The sequence below is a fragment of the Cotesia glomerata genome, unplaced genomic scaffold (genome assembly GCF_020080835.1).
Source record: "Cotesia glomerata isolate CgM1 unplaced genomic scaffold, MPM_Cglom_v2.3 scaffold_48, whole genome shotgun sequence".
NCBI lineage: Eukaryota > Metazoa > Arthropoda > Insecta > Hymenoptera > Braconidae > Cotesia > Cotesia glomerata.
The window spans coordinates 23,961-41,683 of NW_025404105.1; the positions used below are offsets into that span (position 1 = coordinate 23,961).

Sequence of the window (17,723 nt, forward strand, 5' to 3'; positions counted from 1 at the left end):
TTGTATTTTTTTTTTTTTTTCATTCGCAGTCATTTTAATTTTACGTACGCTCGCTGACGATTACTCGTATTTGGTCTGGCATCTGCCATGCGTGCAATCGTCGGTCCTTACTGCCTGCTATTATCTATTTAACACATAAAACAAATTTATAAGTATTGATTATTCAGTTATTTGAGTAAAATTAAGATAAAAAAAAATTTACCTCGTCATCTACAATTTCCATGCTTAAAAGCATATTACCGGGACCAGGAATGCTACATAATAATTTAGGCTCCTAAAATAAAAAATTTATTAAAAATATTTTAAGATTTAATAAATTTATCAAATTAAATTATCAAATTACCTTTGTATCGAAGACGTAAATATTTCCATCATAACAGCCAGCAAACAACAACTGTTTATAAAGACGCATACAAACGATGCCAACACCAGCAGTGAACTGCATTACTTGTTCTCCACTCTGAAAAATAAAAAAAAATATTTTATAAATAAATTACAATAAATACTTTTTTATAGTAATTAAAAAAAATAAACTTACAATAAAATCGAAGACAGGTATAGATGTATTACTAGTTCCGCAATAAACAAGATTACGATCTCTCAGCAAACTATAAACTGTGTGGTTTCTTTGTCCAGATATTGTACGTAAAAATAAACCATTTTGTGCATCTCTAATAGTAATTGGCTGGTTACGGGACGCAACAATCAGAACTTTTCTGACACCCTCAGTGGATGCGCGAAGCGCCAGCACAGGTTTGTCAGAGAAGTCTAGTTTTTCTTCACGCAAACACCCAGATTTGATGTCATAGCGTGAAATATGTCCAGACTTTGTGCCGATGAATATACTTCCCCATGCTTCATCCATACATTGTACCGGGCTTCCGACTTGAGCAACATTTCGGTTTAGTGTACCGCTCATAATATCATAACACCTGAGCGTTGCATCAAGTGAGCCAGAAAACAAATTCCATCGTTTATTGGTACTGCCAGGGACTGGGACCTCGTGGACATAGAGACACGTCACTGCTGCTTCGTGACCTTTATAGATATTTAATATACCATTTGACCTTTGACTGTAACGATATATTGCTCCATCCTCACTTGCTGCCAAAAATGAATCACCGAATACCTAAAATAAAATTTTTCTCTTAAATTTACTGTTTAAAATTAATAAAACTAAATAAATTAATAATAAGAATAGTAATGAGTTGTTAGTAATAAATATTATCATGTTTTTTTTTTTTTTTTTTTTTTTTTATGTATTTATGATTTAATCGCACAATATAATTACATAAAAAAGTGTTAATCTTTTATTAATTATATGGTTAATATTAATTATTTAATTTTAGTTTTGAGATCTTGTTTTTTTTTTGTATTTTGTTCTTTTTTTGGTATTTTTTACCTTTATATCAAGAATAGGTCCTTTGTGAACGGTGTACTGTGTCCTACGAGGCTCTGAGCTGCTTTCTTTTTCTTCGGGCACCGACGACGACGACGAGGGCGAGGGCTGGATGGTATTGCTAGGTACTGGAATTTCTTTTTCAAGAACTTCGATGTCTGAAGCTTCGTGGTCGTCATCGTCATCATTGATGACCTCAAAGTCAGATGCCGGCAGCTCATCATTTTCATGCGGTGACGATACAAAATCATTCATCGACGAAAGACGAGACCCCCTAGAATCTTGAATATTCGAGCACGACCCTAAAGTGTCCTCAGTCTCTTCAACCCTTATAAATTCCATAGAGTCATCATCACTGTGTGTTTTATCATCATCGCTCATTTTTTCATCATCAGTTAAATTTTTTTCTTCATCCATTAAAACAGATTTATTGAGATTGTAAGTCTCGGCTGCTTTACTGTCATCATTGCTTCGAACTGTCTCTGGTAGCTCTTCGACAACTTGATCAACCTCTTCCCTCGACGACGATGCCGACGAAGAAGATGACGTTGATAATTTACGTATATTTATTTTGGTAACACCATACTGCTGTAGAAAATCTGAATGTGATTCAGGTCTCAGACAAATACGTTTACAATCAACAAGTGTCACTTTACACTTCATCATTTCCGCTGGATCATAATTTAATTTATTATTTCTTCTTTTTCGTCCACGACGATTAGAACGACTATTATCTAATTGTTGTTGTATTTTTGGTGATGCAGCTGCTCCTCGCTTCCTACTGCTCACTGAACTAGAAGATCCACCAGATGTTGGACGCTTTTTATTTAACGCCGTGGTAGCTATCGTTGTCGCAGCAGTGTCAATTTCAGGAGGCGGAGAAACGTCACGAGAACTGGGTGATTTGCCAACACGCCTGGAACGAGATGTTGTTTTATTGCTGTCGTCAGACTGTCGAGAACCTCTGCGATTCGACGCCATTTTTCTGTTCTTAGCAAATCTACCACGTCGCTTGGTGACTGGCTCATCTTCGTTCTCAGCGCCAGGTGTAGAAGACTTCTCGTCGTCGATACCTTTAGCAGGAGTTTTAGGTCTCAGTAACTCTTTCACCGTCGACTTGGGTCTCTCTAACTCTCGTACAGTTGATTTAGGTCTCTCTGCATTTTTATCCTTTTTCCTACGTTTCCTAGTCACTGGTTCAAAAATATTTTCTTCTTCATCATCTTCGAAAGAAGAGTTTTGGTCATCGAAGCTCGGCATTGGAGTTTTTGATCTGAATAAATCTTTTAACGTAAACTTTGGTCGTTCCAATTCTTTTACCGTTGATTTCGGTCTCTCGAGGTTCTTTTTCCGTTTCTTAGTTGATGTTTGAACGATTTCATTCTCTTCTTCTTCGTCTTCATTGTCAACTACGGATTTTAGAGCATCAAGACTCTTTACTGGGGTCTTAGATCTTTGCAATTCTTTAACCGTGGATTTTGGCCGTTCTAACTCTCTAACAGTTGACTTAGGTCTTTCATCTATCTCTACTTTCTTTTGTTTTTTAGCCGAAGCTTGTACAATCTCTTCTTCTTCTTCTTCATCTTCATCATCAACTGCAGACTTTTGAATATCAAGGCTCTTTATCGGCGTCTTAGATCTCAGCAATTCTTTCACCGTAGATTTTGGTCGTTCTAGCTCTTTAACAGTTGACTTTGGTCTTTCTTCAATCTCTACTCTTTTTTGCTTTTCACCTATGTTTTCTATTTCACGTTCAACATCATCTTCATCGCTGTCATATGACATAGTCTTTTGATCCATACTTGGAATTGGAGTTTTAGATCTCAATAATTCCTTAACTGTCGATTTAGGTCGCTCCAATTCTTTGACTGTTGACCTGGGTCTCTCAATCTCAATTGACACTCTCTTGTGTATTTTATTTAACACAATTTCATCTTCAAGATCTTCATTGTCTTCTTCGAAATTGATGCTTGCCATTGGAGTTTTAGACCTCAATAATTCTTTAACCGTTGACTTTGGTCTCTCTACTTCAACCTCGACTACTTTTTGTATTCTACTTGCTGTGATTTCACGATCAATATCATCTTCATCGTCATCATAATCTTCTTCTTTATCATCATTATTGAAGTCTTCATCGTTGTCGGACAAAGATTTTTGATGAAGACTCGGAACCGGTGTTTTAGATCTCAACAATTCCGGCACAGTAGATTTAGGGCGTTCTAGTTTTTTCACAGTAGACTTTGGTCTCTCTTCAATTTCTACTCTCTTGTGCTTTTTACTCATTACAATTTCGTCTTCATTTGCATCATCATTATCATCATCTTCGTTATGCAATACAGATTTCTGATTGTTATTTGGCATTGGAGATCTAGATCTCAACGAATCTTTCACGATAGATTTAGGTTTTCCAAGTTCTTTAACTGTTGACTTCGGTCTTTCATTTATTTCAACAGTTTTAGATTTATCACTTATTATTTCACGTTCAACATCATCCTCCTCGTCTTCATCATCTTCATTGTCACTTATCAAAGACCTTCGAGGTATCGGAGTTTTCGATCTCAGTTCTTTGACAGTAGACTTAGGTCTCTCTAATTCTTTCACTGTTGACTTCGGTCTCTCCAATTCTTTCACTGTAGACTTAGGTCTCTCTAATTCTTTAACTGTAGACTTACGTCTCTCTAATTCTTTCACTGTTGACTTCGGTCTCTCCAATTCTTTCACTGTAGACTTAGGTCTCTCTAATTCTTTAACTGTAGACTTACGTCTCTCTAATTCTTTCACTGTAGACTTAGGTCTCTCCAATTCTTTAACTGTAGACTTAGGTCTCTCTAATTCTTTCACTGTAGACTTAGATCTCTCCAATTCTTTCACTGTTGATTTCGGTCTCTCTTCAATTTCTACTCGCTTGTGTTTTTTACTGGAAATTATTTCTTTTTCAATTTCATCTTCATCACTGGATGACAGAGGATTTCGCTGGACACTTTTAACCGTAGTTTTTGATTTCGGCGATTCTTTGACAATAGGTTTAGACCTTTGCAATCTAATTTCAACTGTCTTATATTTTTTATTCATTGTCTGTACTTTATCTTCTTCTTTTTCATCAGGCATTAGAGCATTCTTATCAGATTCAACTTCACCTTCAACATTACTCTCGTCTTTTTCATCATCAACCAATGAAGATTCTTGACTGACAGTCGGAAGAGGAGTCTTAGATCTCAACAACTCTTGAACAGTAGATTTTGGTCTTTCAACCGTATCATCAAATCGCGTGGGTAGAGAATCATTATCAATTTTATTCGCCGTAGAGTCTTTATTACTCTCCTTTTGTTGCACTAGGTCCTCCGTCGTCATGGATTGATCCTCACCTGAAATTTTCGTCGTCATACTCTCACCAGTCTTTTTATCGATGATTTCTTCAGACTCATCATTTTTTTTATTGATATCACAGTTATCATTATCAAAGTCTTTATCCGAAATAATTGATAATTCGTCCCAGTCTTGAAGTAACTTTTTCTGTTTAAAAAATATAATACAACTCATTAATTTATTTTTACTTTTATTATAAATGGTAACAACAAAATTACTTACCTGTTGATTCTCTTTATCATCATTGACCGTTGCTTCTTTCGTACCATGTTCCTTCGCAGTATCCAAAGAGTCGCCATCACCTTTGTTATTTTTATCCTGCTCACTAACAACAGATCTAACATCTGAAGCAGTATGTTGGCTATCGTCATCAACAAAGCCAATAGAATCAAGCGTTGTCCACTCAGCTTCCTCTGGAATACTTTCCTCAGCATCACAGTCCTCATCATTTTCAGGCAATGGTTTCGGAGAATCAACAGCTGGACCAGGATTAACATTACATCTCGATTGCGGTTCAGCTTGCTCTATCTTATCGTTCTTTAGCGTAATAGTAACAGTTTCTCTTTCATCCGCTACAATCACATTATCTTCCATCTCAGAGTCTTTCTGTTTCAATTCTTTTTTAGATTTCTTCAAGCTGTCAGATAGATCTCCAACACGGTTCTCCGCAACAGCATCAATAATTTCGAGTAGATGATCTTTTGGTGGTTCATTACTATTGAAACTTTTACTTTGAGTAGTCGATATTTGGGCAGTAGAACTACTGCTATCTTTTGAAAATACTTCTTCATTACTAACATAATTATCACTACTCTTAGTAGACGTTTCAACTCCACTAATGCTGCTTGTTTTACTTGAAACATCATCTTTACTTATTTTGGAAGATGTTTCTTCGACTTTACTGACACTTTTATTAGTATCGGCAATATTTTCGTTCTTTAAAGATTCACTAGCCTTACTGACATTCTTTTTAACAGCCTGTTGTAATTTTTTGCGCTGCAACCTCTTCTTAGACATCAGCTCAGCAAGAGGAAGTTCTTCTTCATCTTCAGAAAGCGCTGGGGCATCCAGAGTCTTCTTGTTTAACTGTTTCTTCTTCTGTTCGATGTATTTATTCTTCCTAGCAGCCTTTTCACGTTTCATACTTTCTTCCAGCAGCATCAAACCAGTTGGTCGTTCATGTTTCATTGCACTATCAAATGTATCCCAAGTGCTGTCGTCAGAATAAATTAAGCTTTGATCTTTAAGCCCTGTAATAATATGAGACTTCAAGGGTGTTTTTTCAGTATGACTCGATATTATTTCTTCAGCGGGAGTATTTTTAACATTATCATCAATCGGAGATTTTTCTCGATCAACTTTAGCTTTCAGATCTTTCTGTACATTCTTCTCAGCACTGACTGATCGTGATTTACGGCTTGAAGCTGGCTGTTCTGTTGGATGAGCTTCAACGGGACTCGGAGATCTGCGTTTGCTGGCTTTTGGCTTCATATCGCCTTTAAGTATTTGACTTAATTTAACATGTTTTCGTGGTGATTCTTCCCGCTGTTTATTGGCAGCAGAAGCTACCACATTAGCAGGCTCTGTTTTCTTTTGCTTGCGATGAGATGCATCAGAGTGATGACGTTTTTTGTTTGTCTCTGCAGTTCCTTCCAGCCGTGGTTCTTTACTCTTAGCGTGATCTTTATCTTCACGGTGCTTCCTTTTCTTTCCTGATTTAACAACCGAGCTCTCGTCAGCAGTTTTAGATTTTTTATCATCCATCTTTAATGTCTTGGAAGTCGTTGCAAGACTGGATATCGTCGAAGTGGTCTCTGATTTAGAAGGACTAGTGTCCTGTTTAAGTGGTGATGTCTCAGGTGAGACTTGTTTTATTTTATTATCCGTAAGTCTTGAAACTATTACTCTCGCACTCTTGGAAATTGCCGGTGCTCTTAATTTACTAGACTTAGGTCCTGGCTTTGATGAAGCTGCCGGTTGAGTAATGGGCCATTTGTCAGTTTGTAACATTTGGTAAAGCCTCATTTTTTCGTTCATCAGTTCTTGGATAGTTATGTCAATCTCCTGCATTCTGGTCATCACTTCGTCTTTAGTTGTTGGTTTTGGTACTAGTTTAACAATATTTTCAGTAATCGCTTCTTCTACTTTCTCTATAGTTATTTTAGATTTTTTACGTTCATGATGGTGTTTTCTGTGTTTCTTGTGTTCACGTGGAGGCGTTGATGACTTACTACTATTACTTTTCTGTGATGAATGCTTATCTTCGTCTTTGTCGGATTTTGTGACTGGCAATTCTTTTGGTAATGAACTTAGAGTTGAAGTTTCAGGTAATGACTTTTTAAGATCTACTTGCTCAGCAGCTGGAGTTTCAACTAATTTAATACTTTCAGTCGTTTCAGCAGTTGCTTCGGCAACAGTAGCAGTATCTTCTTTAGATGCAGCTGCATCATCATCTAGCTCAGAAGCTAAATTTTCTTTTACCGCACTAAAATCATCAGCTACGGTTGCATCAGTTGTAATAGAATTTTTAAGATTATTTAATGATCTGAATGTTTCACTATCAATTTCGGTTAGATTGTCATCTAATGTAGGTTGATCCTTTGCTGTTTCATTGATTTTGTTCCCTTCATCACACACTTCTGGCACAGGAGCTTCCTCAATCGCAGGAGTGTCAGATTCATCTTCAACAAAGGATTGCCCTTGTAATATCGGCGACGGCAAACGTTCAGGAGACGTTCCTTCGATTACTTTTATCAGTTCTTTATCAGCAATTGAAGGACTCACGCTGCCTTCAATGCTTATTTGTGCAGTATTTTGGTCAGTAACAAAGTCCGTTTCCAGCACAGAAGACAGACAAGGATTGTCCAGCGCCGTCAGAGCGAGAGCACCTACAACTTCTTCGTCTTCAACGAATGGTTGATCAGACGGTACATCCTCTATAGCATCAATAGATGATGTATCTGCCAATTGATTCTCATAAATAGGCTCTACCATAACACCAGTGTCTTCAAGAACTTCAAACTCCAGTCCGTCTGAAGTAGGAAAGTCTTTAGTCGTTGAAAAAACCAACGGGTCTTCCAAAAATGAACTTCTTGGATTATCTGCTGTCAACACCTGGTCATGAAGAACAACTGACTGCGATGAGTATTCTTTGAAACAGTTGTCAGTAGCCGGCGACGAAGGAGCGTCAAGTGGTAGATCTGAAATAAATGATTTATCAGTATCATCAATAGAACCAAGTCCTTCTTCATTCAATTCATCCGCATTGTCCAGTATATTCCAAGTATCTGTTAATTTTTCACTCAATTTACCTTCTTTGAGATCTGCTAGAGAAACATCGCCTGATAAATTAGCAATACATAGATCATCGGGTTCTTTGGAGCTCAGAACGTCTATTTTGTCATACTTATTTGCGCATTCAGACAAAGGATCCACATCTGGTAATGAACCTTGTGAGTATGATTTTTCAAAATTTAATGAGTCCTCTGAGATTTCTGATAAAGTTGCGGCTGTTATGTCGCCAATATTTCTCATTGGATCAACTACAGCAGCATTAGATCCCAATATGCATTCCGTATCAGCAGAGTTTAATGATTTTACAGGACTTTCTTGAGGATGTAAAAGAATAGTGGTAAGATTTTCAGTTGACAGAGATGAAGAACCTACCCCAATCAGCGTCAATGTACTACTACATACTGGTGATACCGATGATGTAGCCTCTATTTTCTCTGTCTTTGATAAGTCGTTACTTAATTCACTGGTCACAAAATTAACAATATCTTCCTCTGGTTCATGATTACTCAGTAAATTGTCACTAAAAAGGTCCTCAACTCGATCTGGATCGGTGTTTATTTTAACTGTACCTTGGCTTGCATCTCCAAGTTTATCGGTTTTTGTAAAGACTTCCTTCGTTTGATTAATTTCCTCTACAGGTGGTGAAATAACCTTGCTATCTATGTCACTTATTTGATCATTCATTGGAGGCACTTCCGCACTAGTAACACTGCAGGTTGCTTCTTCTTCTTTATCATCATCAAGAGCTAACTCTTTTTCTCTTAAAATTTTTTCTTTATTCGGCGTCTCCTTTACACCAGAAAGTTCTATCTCTATCCGTTTATCTGACAAAGGCAATAAGTTAACCGTACTCTTAACAGGTTGTTGTGATTCAATGTTTATCGATTTACTTATACTTGGTACTTCTGACACATAAGTAACATCCGTTTTCACTGTTGAATTATTATCATCACTATTAGTAATTAATAATTGTGTTTCTGAAATTACGGGCAATTTATCTTTTATTTCCATTCTTTCAACAGCAACTAAATTCGGTAAATCATCTTTCATTAAATTTTTTGATGGTTTGAAATAGTGTGAGAATGAGGCCATTGGACTTTTGTTTATTTTTAACTCACAGCTATCAACAGCGCTCACATTTAATGAATTAATTTTTCCTTCACCGCTTTTCTCTTGTTTTCGTTCAGCTTCTACTTTTTGTTTTTCGCTCGATACGTCTGTTTCAATATTTATCAACGACTTTTTACGTTTATTAGTTGTCTTTGTGTCTACGGAAACTTTTGTTGGCTGTAACGCATTTTTCTTTTCAATTGATTCACTATTATCAGATTTAGCAGATTCAATAGCATCGCTGTCAATTGGTTTAATGGCTTCTGGACCCGCCGATTGTGATGTTTTCCGAGGGGTCTCACTTAGATTATTTTTTATTGACTCATCTGCAGTCGTCTCGGGTATAACAGTAGCTAAATTCGTAGAACTCTTGCGCTTTTTACGCGCTGCTGGTGTTATTTTTTTAGGAACAACCTCTTGTGCATCAGCAGCTGCTGGTTTTGACGGACGATTTTTAACTTTTTCTCTCAATTTAAGTTCCTTTCCACCTTCGGATTTTATATTTACAAACTTATTAACCTCTCCCGACACTACGGGTTCTGCGTACGATGGATTGTCTGTTATCAATGGGGTCTTGCGTTTAAGTTTACGCGGAGTTGTCGATATAACAGGTTTGGAAGCATCAGCTGCCGGCTTTTCTGGAGTAACCGGTTGCTTTTTTGACTGTGGCATCAAAGTTTTAGCGTTTTTGGGATCAGTCTCAGGATTAATTGATTCTTTAATCAAAATATCTGTCGAACTGCTGACTTTAGTTGGTTGAGTAACATTTACTTCTGAAGTAACAGTAGGTTTTACCTGAGGAATTACTTGGCTTGAATTTTCTATGGCTACGGGCTTCTTCTTTTTAGTTGGCAAATTAAGTAAATTCTGCGTCAATTGACTCGGATTTTCAGCAACACGTCTCATTGTTTCTTGCTCCTTGATTTTACGCTGCAATGCCCGCTCTTTATACGCTTTAATGTCTAATTTACGTGTTTTCAAATTACTTGTTGTTGTTGTTGTTGTTGTTATTGTTGTTGTTGTTGTTGTTGTTGTTGTTGTCATCGTCATAGTGGTGTTACAGATCGATGACACTGAAGAAGTTGAAGAGGTTGGCGACGGTGTTTGTACATTTGTTGAATTTATTGAACTTGTCCCTGCATTGTCAGATGTTGAGTGTACAACAGGTTGCTCTATTGAAGCTAATGATGAAGTTGATTTATTATTTTGCTGTACTATTTCGGGCATTTGCTTCAGCTGAGCTTTTGTTTTAGTGAATGTCACTGGAGATTGTGCTGAGCTAGTATTAGATGAAGTACAAGATGTTGTGACTACTCTCAATGGAGATGTTGCCGTAGAAGTTGTTGTCAATGTCGCTTTAATGAGACCTGAGGTTGTAGGTTTCGTAACCCCAGAACTTAAGTTTGTTGATGATGATGTGACAGGCGAGTCAGTAGATATTGATTTTTGTGTTGTTAGTGAAGGTAAAGGAGTTGGAGTTGAAACAGATTTAGCTGTCGAGGTAGCAATCGAAGTAGATATTCGCGTAGTCACAGCTGTGGACATTGATTGAGTATGTATATTTTTACTTACAGCCGTCATGGAAGCAGGCGTAGATGCTGATGAGCTTTGTACATTTGTACCAGCAGATACAGACACTGGTGCTCGTATATTTTTATTTACATTCATTGGCGGAGCTGTTTTAGTTATTGCTGCTATTATTGCTTGTTTGGGACAATTATCAGCGCGTGGTGGTTCAAGTTCTTTGGCGAAAATTTCATCTTCTTTAGGTTCTTTTTTAATTTCATCCTCTCGTAATAACCACAGCGGGCGTTCTTCTGGATTATCAGTGACTGGTGATGAGTGATAGCCCCGACGTCGCTTCTTTTTCTTAAGCTTTTTTCTTTTACCTTTTTTGTCTTTCTTGCGCTTATCTCGCTTCTTGGAACGCGACTTGTGTGATTTGTGTCTTGCATTCTTTTCTCGGCGTTTCTTTTCAATTTCAGCGTTAACTTCGTCTCTTATTTCATCATTTATTGATTTTATTTTAGCAATTTTTTCACGCTCTTTTATAAACCTCAAAACTTTTGAAACATCTAACTCAACATTGTCTTCATTACCGGAGCTTGAACTGCTCCAACTGCTTGATTCACTGCCCGCCAAACTGTGTTCTTCGTCTTCGCTTTCATCTGGGTTGGATATATGTTGAGAATTACCGAATTGAGGTGAGAAGTTAAAGTAAGAATTATCGACCCCGTAACTCGGTGGTATAGACTCACGTCCGTTCATTGCAAGTCTGCGTGCCCGTACTGCTGCAAAATCTTTATACTCGTCTTCGTAGTAAGACGCATAAGGCGGCTCTCCGTGCCTAGCTTCATACTCTTCTTTAGTTAAATTACGAAAGTTGTCGGGATCGTCAATAATAACTTTACGTTTCCACACACCACCAGAATTGCTGCTTGATTCACGTGAAGAATCACGTTGCGTTCTGTACTCCCTCATGTCGTGTAGATCATCAACCATATTTGCAAACGAAGCCGCATTTTTTAAAGACGCAGCCTTAGCTTTAGCGATACCAGCAGTAAATATTTTATCCAATTCCACTGCTTGTCTTTCAACTCTTTCAACAATTGGCGTTTCAATCCGCCTCAGTATTGGTTTATTTTCCACAATTGGCATTAAACGTTCAGTACTGGATTGAGGTACGGGTTTTACATTCGACGCTTGTGCTGCTACTGCCGCTTGTGATTTAACTGTTTTAGCACGTGCTATACCAGCGCTGAATATATCATCTAGGTCATTCATATTGAAGTTTTCTGCATGGTGGGTCGTTACTTTTGACGTTGATATTGGCGCTGTTGTTATTATCGTTGATATAGCTGATGGAGCTGCTGGAATTGAAGCTGTTGCTGTTACTGGTGGCACGGCTGACTTAGATGCTGGCTTAGACGTTGATGTTGATACTGATTTAGAAATTGGAGCTAATTTAGAAGTCGATGTTGATGATGATGTTGACACTGGTTGTGACGGAGAAGAAGTATTGCTACAATGTTGTTGACCACTTGGTGTTGGATCAACATCAGTCCGTTTGGTACGAGTTCGAATAGTATATAGTGTGGGGTTAGTTGGGTTCACAGAGTTTTTAGTTGTGTCTTTACTCACCCTATTATCGATCTTACGCTGCTTTGCTGTAACATCATGTGTTGTAGTAATATGAGCAACGTTAGCAGGTGTATTTGTTCCCGCAAATCGTGACGATTCACTGACACTGGTACTACCACTACTTACACCTGCTGCATTATAATCGATTTCACTATTTGACGTTGACGGGTTATCTAGGTTCAATGCCAAACGTAAACTCGCCTTATCACAATTTAACTCATCATTATCAGGAGGCAGTGGGTCTAAATGAAGAACTTCACTTAGCTGATGAATAAATGTCGTTGGCAAGTTGGTAATGTCTATTGTTGCTGCTGGATCAAGTATTGCCTGCAATTGGCTCATAAAGTCTTCATTTTCATAATTTTCATGAGTACTATTCTTCATTTTTTCATCCTCGTTCAAACGCATTTCCAATGACAATGACGATTTTTTTTCTTTAACAAGACTCTGCATTGCAATGTCAAATTTACGCAAGCTCGAATTGTTTATCATATTTTGTATGTCATTCTTACTCATACGTAAAAATCGAGTTATTACACGATTTTTCCAAGTTGATAACGACGCGTGTGGTGTTTTCGAATCACTACTTTCGGTTTGTGTATTATGATGATCATTATGACTGTGATCGTTTACTTTTTCAGGCTTTGACGTACTTGGTTGACCGGCACTACTGCTAGCAGTACAGCTGGTTTTGTAATTGTTATCATTACTAATTTTTCTCAACACATGTTTATTGTTTTTATCCAGCGAAATTTCACTTTTGTCACTAGCTTTACGACTTTCACGCCTTTCTGGTTTGCTACGTGTTTTATCTTTTGACTTTTTGTGGTCACGTTCATTAGATTCAGTTATTGATTTTTCGGATTCATTGTTTACCTTATCACTTTCATGATATGATTGTTTTGACTTAAAACTACCACCACTTGAATCATTGACAGCAACAGTTGGAGTAGTGAGTGTTGTAGCCATGATATCAGCGTCTGATTCTTGTTGTAAAAGAATTTTTAGTCTTTTGAGCTTTGTTTTAGAATCTTCTTCTGGAGGTTCATTACCAAACCAATCGTCAGTTTTATTACTTATCTTTTTAAATTTGGAATTTAAATTAAACATAACTTTTCGTCTTTTCAGATCATCTGTTGCATCTTCGTCTGTAATTTTATTATCAGAAGATTTTGTTGATGACATTAAAGAGGTTTTTGTTGTTGTTGTAGTAGTTGCTGTGTTGGTTGTTGTTCCCGGAATTTTTGTTGTTTTTGGAGCTGTTATTGACGTCTTTGCTGTTGTTTCTGGAGCTTTTGTGGTTGTTATTGAAGTTGTTATTGACGCCTTTGTTGTTGTGGTTGATGATTTTGATGTTACAGATGCTTTAGATGTTATCGAGGTTTTGGATGTCATCATAGATTCTAGAGATGTTGTCACTGGAGTTGTATCTGACGTAATTGCTGCTGCGGTAGTTATTGGCGTTGTTATCGCTTTTATCGGTTTTGTTGTAGCGGTGAAAACTTCCATTGGAATTTCTGTTGTTGTCACAGTTTCCTCGTTAGCAACAATTAAATTATTACCATCAAGATTGGGATTTTGAAGTGGTCCATAATCTTTAGGTGGTTCAAATTTATTTCTGTTCTTTTTCTTTTTCTTCTTTTTGGTTGTCGGCGCTTCTGTTTCCGGCAATGGTGGTAGTTCCGGCAGATTTGGTAGAGTAGGAAATTCGATAGCATCATTTGAGTTGCTATGTAAACACTGCTCAGCGAATTCCATAGCTTTTTGCATATCACCGAGTAAATCATCAACACTGACATTAGAGTCTCCATTTACATCTGGCTTATTAGAAGCTTGATTATCGATTGTTTCCTCAGCTAGCGAAAGAGGTAAAGATACTTGAGACAATGAAACTGATGAATACTCAACTGGTGGAATTACAGGTGGATATGAGAGTGGTATTGGCGCTGCGTAAGGTACCATTGGCGTGTAGCTTGAATGTGGTGGTGGAAAACTAGCCATCGGAGCTTGCATGTTCATTGCAGGATTCATCATTGGCATTGATGGCATATGAGCGTTGTGAGTTAACATAGGTGGAGGTAATTGCGGATCAAATTCCGGTACCATCGTTGAAAGAGATAAATTACTGCTTCGCCTTGGATCAAATGCAGCTGGTAGATGAAATTCTTCAGCTCCAGTAGTTTGATACGTTCCACTACGTTGTGCCGGTTGTTTATTTGGTTGTCTTCCTCCAGGTTTATTTTTAATTGGCGAGTTTGTTTGTTTATTTGAGTCATTCTTAACATCATTTATTGCAAAATTTGTTGACAAACTGGGTTCATCAACTTTGTCTTCTTTATGACTTAAGTCGTCAGTCTGTTTAGGTGATTGTAATGGAGAGGATGGAGGCGCTTGAATAACATCCATCGGTTTTCTTTTTTTCTTAGTCTTGGACTTCGACTGACTTGACGATTTACTTTCAATCGTCTCAGATAATTTTCGAGATGTATTATCTGTTGAAAATTCATGATGCTCTGGTGATTGTAACTGTGTTGATGATATTTGGACGGTATAGTGCATTGAGTCATGAAGTTCACTCGTTACTTCACTCTTATCAGGTGTTGTTTCATTTTTATCACTTGTTACATCATTATCACCGAAATTATTCAATGAATCATTTCTGGTTAAAGTGTCAGTGACACTTGTTGTCTCCAGAACTGCAGCATCTGTTGTATAAGCTGTGTCTGATAAAGCAGTTGTTGTTGATTCGTCGTAAGTCAGAGGGTCGCGAACTTTAAGAGTCGCTATCTCAAAATTATCCAAGTGAAAATCATCGAATGAATCAACAATGGTACCAGACAGTTCATCAATAGTTTCAGAAGCACCAATGCAGTCATCTTCAATTGCTGGTTGGTCATCAACATCAGCATGCGGATCTGCTGACAGATTGTTCCATGAGCCTAAGTCATCCACTATTTCAACTGGCGCTTCATCGTAATTATTATCGGACGCATTTGATAAGTTAACTGTATTATCAAAATCTACTCTACCGATGTCTTTTAATTCACTGACGGTTAAATCTAGTTCGGGTGGACCATGTTTAAGCTCAGGTTTTGCTTTTACGACATTTTCTTCATCTTCGTCTTTATTTGGGGTATCTAAATTAAAATCATCATACCAATTTGGTTCAATCGGAGAATTTAAACGATTGGACAATAATTTTCTTTTTAATTCGTCAGCAGCTTCTGTTATCTTTTGCTGACGTTCTTCTTCAGAGCCCAGCAAAGGCACTGCTGGCTCTGCTGGCTCTTCTGGCTCCTTTTCAAACTGCTGCTCATAATTTCTTTCTCTAAATGGAGCATTATAATAAGGAGAATAAAAATTTGAAGGGCCACGTGATCCGGAATACCCGTAACCATCGTTACTTCCTCCTCTGCCACGTCCATATGGACGATTATTTCTTTGCTGGTAGGACGAATTATGTTGTTGATACGGATATCTTACAGAATTCTGAAAGTGATCACTTCGTCCATGTGAATTTGCCCATGGTTGAGGATGAGATCCCTGATCCCATCGCGTATATCTTTGCTGCTGTGACGATCGCTGCCAATTGTCATCTTGTCTCGATGAACTATTGAAGTTATTTCGCTGATAATTACCACGTCCTCGAGGCGTATTTCTCTGATCATCATGTCTGCTACCAGACTGCTGAGGACTAGAGTAACGTGCCCCGTGTGGTCCAAATCCTCGTCCTCGAAAACCACCACCACTCATCGCATATCAATAAAACGTTTGCACATTTGTTGATAGGACTCGGATTGTGAGATCATTATACTTCTCCTTTATTGATTAATTCTTCTCCTCAGTGATCTGAAAAGTAAAATAAAAATTACTAATCATTCAAGATAAATAAATAATCAAATTAATAGATAAATAAATAAATTAATTAATAAATGACATTATCTGTAGATAAAAAAAAAAAAAAAAAAAAAAAACATACCGAACAAATTATGAAAAAAAAATTTGAACATGTGTCGATTTAACTGTGTGCGTGTTGATATTTATCATGTATTTATTGATTTTCTGTTGTTTGTTGGTTATATACTTTGTCATATCATATATTATTTGCTTTATGTGTGGATAGTGTGTAAAAAATATGTTTATCGCAAAGTAACAAATTAAAATGTCTTGTCCGATTAAATTGAGCCCTGAAATAACAATTATTAAAATGTCTTTACTGTATGCGGTCTTTATGAGTACAAGTAGATATATATGTGTAGATGGATGACAATATATAGATGGTCAACACCTTGCAATACATACTTATAGATATTGCATATCGTGGGCTTCTGAAGACACGCAATGCCGAGAGTTAAATGACTTTAAAAAAAAGAAAATTCACTAATAAATAATAATGTCCACTTTCAACATGCACTTTTTCAACTAATGTTGATAATGATGCTGTTTAATACTGGTATTTATTTTTTAGTTATTATATCCATTTATGACATTGTTATTATACACTGAGTGAATTATCTCTGATGATATAGTTGTTGGCCTGTTGTTATTATTATTGTTGATAAATTATACTTTACTTTTATCCATATTTATATAAATAAAAAAATTATTCACGATAGTTTTCAATGGTCGACGGGATAAAACTCATAAATATCGCTCTACTAACCTAACAGACGATTGCACTATTTTATCATCACAAAAGGTTGCAAGTTATTAAATTTAAAACCACACACTATTTTTTATTGCTAAATGAATGATTAGTACTTGATATTAATTGTTCACTTGTTAAAATTAAAAACTGATAATGAGTATTAATATCAGTATGCTATACTGAAAAGGTTTTAAATGTATCCTCGTACACTTTTTTTAGTTATGATTCAATAGTATGTACATGAGTTTGTGTGTGTGTGTGTGTGTACATAACGCCTGTTTTTAACGATTAACTGAGTCTAGGACGTATAGGTGTTGCTGTTGCAGTGTAGATTGAGCACAATGTATATGATTTTTATTGATAGTATAGTAGATGTGTACGCATCTGTATGTACATACTCACACATACAATCATTAATAATGTATAATTCTGTAGAAGAGGATATTGTTTTTCAAATCAATCTTGCTCCGCTCTTATTATACACTTCTTTTTTGGGGATGTTTTTTTTTTTATTTTTGGCAATTGCAAGGCTGTAGGAGAGAATTTTTTTTTCAGCGAATGAGGTGAAGACGCTAGTGCAACGTGCTCAAAGGGTTTTATTCGAGAAGTTTGTACTTTGCAAAGCGCAATCTGTCGGAGGTGAATTTTATTTTCTGTTTTATCGACATTTCAATTTTGAAAATAAAATTTCAAAATATTAACTATAAATATCTTTAATATTTAAACTGTTTAAATTAATTTAATAATAAAATTATTTAATATTAC

The 17,723-nt window shown here is 36.7% G+C and overlaps 1 protein-coding gene across 4 annotated transcripts; it reads right to left on the reverse strand.

Annotated features, from left to right (window-relative positions):
* Nucleotides 1-5: 5 nt before the first annotated feature.
* LOC123274629 (serine-rich adhesin for platelets-like) lies at nt 6-17,333 on the reverse strand. Of its 4 annotated transcripts, none has more exons than XM_044742333.1 (8): nt 16,613-17,333; nt 8,077-16,159; nt 4,988-7,965; nt 1,403-4,912; nt 539-1,129; nt 344-460; nt 203-274; nt 6-124 (listed from the first exon to the last, which is right to left on the reverse strand). In XM_044742333.1, exons 2-8 carry the CDS (start codon nt 16,061-16,063, stop codon nt 41-43), a joined length of 15,339 nt encoding a protein of 5,112 aa, XP_044598268.1. In that variant the 5' UTR covers nt 16,064-16,159; nt 16,613-17,333; the 3' UTR covers nt 6-40. The 4 variants fall into 4 exon arrangements, with proteins under 4 accessions (XP_044598268.1, XP_044598269.1, XP_044598266.1 ...); XM_044742334.1 differs by having other exon boundaries at nt 1,403-3,498; nt 3,703-4,912; nt 4,988-16,159; XM_044742331.1 differs by having other exon boundaries at nt 4,988-16,159.
* Between the last annotated feature and the right edge of the window lie 390 nt (nt 17,334-17,723).